This window comes from Gavialis gangeticus, unplaced genomic scaffold (assembly GCF_001723915.1).
Source record: "Gavialis gangeticus isolate Ggan-Ray unplaced genomic scaffold, GavGan_comp1, whole genome shotgun sequence".
NCBI lineage: Eukaryota > Metazoa > Chordata > Crocodylia > Gavialidae > Gavialis > Gavialis gangeticus.
This window is the reverse complement of record NW_017728993.1, coordinates 3770174-3777194: the sequence shown is the minus strand read 5'-3', so window position 1 is coordinate 3777194 and position 7021 is coordinate 3770174. Positions and strand designations below refer to the sequence as shown.

Here is a 7021-nt window from a genome sequence, read left to right as displayed (position 1 = left end):
GGTAGTTAAGCACTGGAATAGTGCTTAACTTAAAGGTTACTTAGAAATTGTGGAATCATCGTCCTTGGATATTAAACAAATACTTCACTGGTGTGATTTAAACACGGATGATCCTGCCATGAGCAAGGGACTGCACTAAATTACCTCTTGAGATTCCTTCCAGCCCTGTTTTTCTATGATTTTGTAAAAGACAAAATGATCAATCCAATATATACCGTCTCTAACCAACAAAGTATTTCTAGAGAGCCATACAAAACATACAAATACTTTATATTGTTACAGTTCCATTGTAAGTGCTCTATATTATTTTATTCCCAAATTTGAAAACAGCTACTGGATATCTGTCATCCTAGTTTTAGTGTTACCAATTTGGATTGTAAAAACTAACACGTCTGTGCATAGTCTTATGCTTACTTCATGTTTGTCATATCATTCTTCAGTATATTAATAAATTTACCAAAACACAATTAAGTTACAATAACCATTACAGATCCTACCTTTAGTAATCTGCATGATGGGAATTCTGGTAAGAAATGCAGTTTATTTTTTCTTAAGTAAAGCTGTTCTAAAGATGCCATGCTGGCCAATTCGGGAGGTATGGTCTCTAAGAAGTTTTTAGTGCAATCCAGTTGTTTTAAGCCTGTAAGAGTGAATTCAGGAATGAAAAAGAAAAATATATAAAAATCCTAAAGAGTTACCTTTACTAGAAAAGATGACAAAAACATACTTTTCTAAAATAAATATACTGTTATAAAATCAGCTGTCAGAATTTCAGAAGAAACTATTCCAAGCATCTTCAGATTTTACAAAAGCTAGGTATCTGACTATTCAGAAATAGCCTTTAACTTTTTATGGAGTTCAGTATTAAGTAGTCATGTACAAATCTTGTTTTAGAGCTAGGATATAGAGGCTCTCTGGTCCTTTATTACAGACCATGGCTAGTCTACACAGACATTTTTTATTATTTTGTCAGTTTAGAAACTGACAATCTACTGTCATCTGCTCCTCATTATGCCTCAAAAGAGAGACAGTTAGTCATATTAGTCTAAAGTCAGGAATAAGGCAGGACAGAGTGGCATGCTAGAGACTAACTGGTTCAGGGATGCATAAGTTTTTGTAGGTGACAGCCTACTTTGCTAGATGCTAGATGTAGATTTATCGCATGAAGTAGGCTGTCACTTTCTAAAGTTCATACCTCTCTGAATAATTTAGTTTCTAATGTGCCACTCTGCTCTCCTTATACCTGTACAGTAACTGGAGTCCATATTTACTTAAACAAAGTATTAAGCCTGATGATTTAAGTTGATTCAAAACTTGCTTATTCCCCCTCTAATTTCACTGTCTCCTCTCTTCTGCCCTTGCTTTCCTATGCAAGTGCTGTAAGGAAAACAGTTAGTTAGTTGGCAGGTTATTTATTACAAAGTTTTGTCAAAGCCATTAGGCTCTATGCAGAATGGAGTTAAGCCATTCTGATTCTCTTCTTGCCCCGTCCATCAAGAACTGCTGCTGTCAGAACTTTCAATTTGATACCTATGGCTGTGTCCATGCAAGTGTAAATGTTTGTTTCCCTGGGGACACCCATGCCACACGCCCTCTGGTGCATGCCAGATTACTGAGGGTGGGGTAGGAGAGGCTGGAGCCAGCAACTGTGCTGGCCCCAGCAGCCTTACCTGGGGGTCTAGGGGCCTCCAGGAGCTGAAGCGTGGTGCTCCTGCAGTTGGGAGCTTGACTGGCAGCCAAAGCATGGCTCTAAGTGTACAGGCTCCAGTTCTGGGTAGTGTGCGCTGCCCCATGCACTGTTCTCCTTTTTTTTGGGAAGGTGTTTATTGGCACATGCACTGCCCTATTTTTTTTTTTTTGGATCTCCCAAGGTCAAAAAACCCCCCACACTGCAAAGTAGCAGCATGGGGAATGACTGCATGTTTGGTGTGTGGTGCCACAGACAGGTCTGCAGCACCACATACCCCACATCTGCACTTGTCTGGAGGCAGCCTGTGTGTCTGTGGGCTACAACTTAATTCATCAGCCCACCACACTGAATATGAAATGCTTCCATACCATATACTTGGTAAAATATATGATTTATTCAGCTACAATAAAAATAAGCAACTTCTTTCAAGGTATAAGACTACAGCTCCACATTTGTGGCATTCTAAAATGCTCTGGGAAACAGGATTACTTTTCATTGAGCTGATTTCTGCTGGCAGACTCCTTAGCTGATTCTGGGCCACGTTGAGTCGTATCAAGTTAGTTAGGGAAGCAAAACTGGTTGGAATGGTTGCAAGATGGTTGTTGGAAAGATTCTGGGAAGGAAAACAAAAACAAAAACAAAAGCAAGAGAGGGAGTAAGAAATTGTAGACAAGCTATTCTGAAGTAAGTTTAACTACAGCCCAAGTGTGTAACTACTGACAGAGAATCTCAGATTTATTTAGGTAACATGTTTGTCCCCCTTAGTGTTGTTCTCAGATGACTCAATTTTTTACAAAAGATTTCCTCTTTCTCTTTTCTAGCTTGTGTTCCTGAGGCCTGGTTCCCCTTTAGTCTTCATCAGTACCATTCCCTACTCATCAGCAATGGTTGCCAATAAGCAGAGGAGGGACAGTCCCCACATTTTACTGAATGAGGCCTACTCTATACTACCAAGTTTTGTCTTCTGTATTCCAGTTCTGCATGAAAACCTTGTCCACACTCAAAGCTCCTCTGCAGCCTGAGGACCCTCCTTTTCTGCCAGAGTCAATTCATGTCTGCAAGCAGCCAGCTTTCTGCTGGGTCCCTTCAGCAGTTGATCAGTAGAAATCAAACTGGTGTCCAGAGTAGCCAGCACAAGGCAGGGTGAAATTGCTGCTGGAGAACAGATAAGGCAGCCCTGGGCACAGGCGTGTCTACATACATATACTGCAAGCAGTCACAGAGCTGCAGAGGGTTTATGTCAGAGAGAGAGAGCTGGCGTAACACTGCCAGAAGAAACAAAGGGCCCTGCATGTGACTGTATGTGTGGATGAAGGCAAACTTCTGCCAGAAGAGCTTTACAGCATAGATCAGGTAAGAAGAGCATTAGTCCCTTTGACTTTCTACAGACTTTCTGAATTTGGCAAACTAAAAACAAAACTCAGTTTCCAAACAGACACACTGAATCCAACAGTTTAAAAAATTATTGGTGTATTTCTAAAAAGCTACAAAATTGGTCTAGGTGGCAGTTCTATCAAAGGCAAGCCAACAGAAAAGTGGAGATAATAGCTAAACCTCTACCTGGTTCCATGGAAAGACCTAGAAAACAGCTACAACTTACTAGCTCTTCCAAACTGACAAGCTGTCCAAATCCATCAGGTAGATGACTTAACTCATTGTGTTGTACAAGAAGGCTCTTCAAGTGCCTCAACTGTGTCAATTCGTCTGGTATATTTTTCAGCTTGTTATGGCTAGTAATAAGAAAATAATATATTAGTAAGAAGCTGTTCTAAAAAGCCAACTTTAAAAAAATATTTTGTTATTACATAGCAATGTACAAGACAATTTTAGTGTCTAAAGTACTTTCACCCGAAATTTAAGTGGCTCTTTAACATCTAAGCTTCAGTCTCCTCTTTCTGTACATTTACTTATATGCAATAATACTTTAAACCAGTGTCTGCAGTTAGACACAACCTGGCTGAAAATCAGAGACTATTTTATTTTACAAGGTATTTTTTTTTAAAGGAAGCTGTATTTTAATTTTTCCAGTCCACAAATTTGATAGCTCTGGTAAGCACAAGAATACAAATTTCTCAACATATATAAACTAAAAAAAAATATTTTCAAAACATTACTTCTGCCAAAAATCACTTTTAATTCTTTAAACTGAAACTACTAGCTTGAAGAAAGTGCGTACAGAAGTTCCCTTGCAGAATAGGTGAAAATCTAAAAACTACCATAACGCTAAGAAAAGTCCCCTCCCAGTCCTATCAAAACCAAAATACTTATGTCTTCATTGTTTCAAGCTGATTTATTAAAAAAACATTCCTGTAGGGTAACATGCTTGAATTTTCGAAACAATGAAGAACTGGATACTCTAGTCTTACTGACTTTTAATGGAAGTTTAAGGAAGATAAGCACCTAACTGTCTCTGCATTCTTGCAAAAGACCACCCTTAGTGCTTTAATTGAGTCTTCAACATACATAGTGTACTGCACACTCACTAGGAAATCAAATGGAAATTTTAAAACTGTCCACTATATTTAAATACACAAACAAGCTTTGAGCAGCAATTTCCCACTCACCATGTGTAGTTAGAAACAAATCCTAAAAAGCATCATCAATTTGTCTTTAATGCTGTCTCCTAAATTCAGCCTACGAGTTTAACATACCACATTCAAAAAGAAAAAAAATCCTCTTTCTCCAATTTGCAAATGGGGTGTAATTAGGTTTTTCACAGCCAGTCTATCATAAAAAGGGCCTCTGAGCAGAGTCTGAGCTCTCATAATTTTGCAAATCTGTTTTAGTAAACCCAACTAAGTGTGCTTGTAACACCATCTCTCTAATCAGTCTTATTCCATCAGAAGTCAGCAGGGTACATCACCTTCTAAAGGAGGTCACTAGCTTTAGAAATGTATCAATCAAAAAACTGTCATGAAAACAAACCTGAGAGATCCAGAGGGTTTGGGCTGAAATAAACCTATGAAAGTAATGATCCATGTCACTGGGATGAAAGTAATGCAAATTAGCAGGAAGAGCAAGATGCAGGAGACTAATTAATACAAATATTATATGATTACAATAGTACAAGTTCCAAAGTTTCAGACGTGCAAAGAGCCTTGCAGGAAGCCCCCTGTTGCTCTGTAATGTTCCTCCACATGACCCAAGGAGTTTTCCTGCACTGTGCTCTTCACACTATCAAAAATCAAAATGGGAATTTTCAATTTATAAGTTTTACATTAAAAATATCAAGTTAAAAGAGCAGCAAATTACACAGAACAAACCTAGTGTAAACATTTCCTGCATACAATCTTCAAAGAATTTTTCCTTGATTCACTCCACAAACTTACTGGACTATTTAACGTATTCATATTTAGTAAAAATGTGTTTACCTAACATCAAGTTTCTGCAGATTTTCCAAAATTCCTATAGCAGAAGGAAGAGCTGTCAGTTGATTATCATGTATCTAGAAAAAGAAATTATTTAAAAATATAATTGCTTGTCAGTACCTTGTAGGGTTTTTTCCTACCCAAGAAACAAGTTATACTACATCCATATAAATATAATTTTCAGCTCGGACCTGCAGAGCCTCTTGCCAGGGTCAGTTTCACTACCAACAGGAATGCTGCAGAATTACCACTCTTAAACCTTTACTCAGTTGATAGTAAGAGCAGTGAGTAGCAGATGTGAAAGTTGATCAAAGACATACAAGTGGGAAGAAGAGAGATACGAAAAAACAGCTTCCTCCCTGTGAAGGATAGGAGTCACAGATAAGCACGTAAATGTGGAAGTCCTCAAAAATGTAGCTGGAGAAAAACTGACTAGCCAAGAAGAAGAACCTCACATTTGTTAGCCCAACAGCGTAATGGTTATGGCACTTATTCAGGGAGTGAGAGGCCCAGGTCCTAGGCTCCTCTCACAAAAAGAAAATTTGAACTACATCTCTGAACTAACCACCAAGCCATGGGCTAGGTATGACCCAGAGCATGCTTCTTTGAAGCTAGCCCAGTGGCTAACCAAGAACTGAATACTGTATATGTAGGGGCAGGGGGAAAGCAAGCCACTGGGAGTGAGATTCAGTGAGACAGACTGCTCTGGAATGGAGGGGACTCACTGATCTAGAAGGACAGGCATAACTGTGAAGATAGAAATAGGACTGAAAATCTGCAGAACTGCCAGAAATGCTATTTATGTGGCTACACTTGGACGTGTATGTGGCACGTTAGATGAAGCAGGATCAGGCCCTTAACTCTGTGGTCTTAATCTTAAAATTAAGAAAAATCAAATACTTTAACAACAGATCCAAAACTGTACAATTATTCTTAAATGTGCTCCCTTACCTTCACTTTTAAGTACCATTGCCTAATTTCAGAAAAATGAATAAAGTACATACTGATTTAATGCATTTTTATGTGTAGTTTGTTTTAACAAGTGTCTTTATACAAACCTTCTTCTGTATCTTGTATTTTAATTTGATTTTTTATCCTATTTACCCTTGAACTTCTGAAGGAAAAACATTTGAGAGTGTTTAATAGATAGGATTTACATTTTTTTAAAGTTCTTTGGGTTGAAAAAACAATTCATAGTAAAATAGACTTTGTAACAATTGGAACAGCCACATAAAAAAAACCACAACACAAACCTATTTCTAACAATAACTTCATATTTCCTTTAAACAATTTTTAGATACTTGAGGTAATGATACCCTTTTGGTAATACTTCATACAAAAAACTTCTTGCTGACCCTGACAGAAAGACACCTGGCAACCAGATCTAGCTCTCAAACTTTTCAGGAACCGAGAGAGAAAAGTTTTCTTCTAAACCAGTTCCAGCCAAATCCAGTAAGAGAGCAGGAATGTAAGCACTCAATTAAAGATAGATGGGAAAGAATCAAATTGGTAACAAAAGGAAAAAAGAGAGTTCTCTGCTGCATGACCAAGCCATTTCTTATCCAGACCACTTAGAGCAGGGGCGGGCAATTATTTTGGGTGGAGGGCCGCTTACTGAGTTTTGGCAAGCCATCAAGGGCCGCATGACAGGCAGCCAGGAGCAGATAAATATTACTTTTCTTAATTTTTTAGGGGCCCCACAGGGTGGATAGACTGGCCTGGATGGCCACATCCAGCCCGCAGGCCACATTTGCCCACCCCTGACTTAGAGTGAACCCTAATCTGAGACTCACCCCTGCATCTGCATGTACACACTTCTGCTCTTCTGTATCTGCCTCTAGTTATGTCTCTTCATTTCCCAAGATATGAGCATATGTATTCCTTAATTACAGCTTTTCACTCTTCAAGGATCCCCAGCCAAATGTTCTCTCTTATTTCCCACCTACCATCCACAAAAAGGCCT

The 7021-nt window shown here is 38.6% G+C and overlaps 1 protein-coding gene across 2 annotated transcripts in view; it reads right to left on the bottom strand.

Annotated features, from left to right (window-relative positions):
- Positions 1-7021, bottom strand: part of LRRC40 (leucine rich repeat containing 40) — a 67138-nt gene that overhangs the window by 47392 nt on the left and 12725 nt on the right. For both annotated transcript variants that reach the window (XM_019528406.1, XM_019528407.1), the window contains exons 3-6: positions 5062-5135; positions 3291-3420; positions 2180-2303; positions 498-640 (exon numbers count right to left, since the gene is read on the bottom strand). In XM_019528406.1, the coding sequence (XP_019383951.1) occupies positions 498-640; positions 2180-2303; positions 3291-3420; positions 5062-5135 (471 nt within the window). The remainder of the gene's footprint in view (positions 1-497; positions 641-2179; positions 2304-3290; positions 3421-5061; positions 5136-7021) is intronic.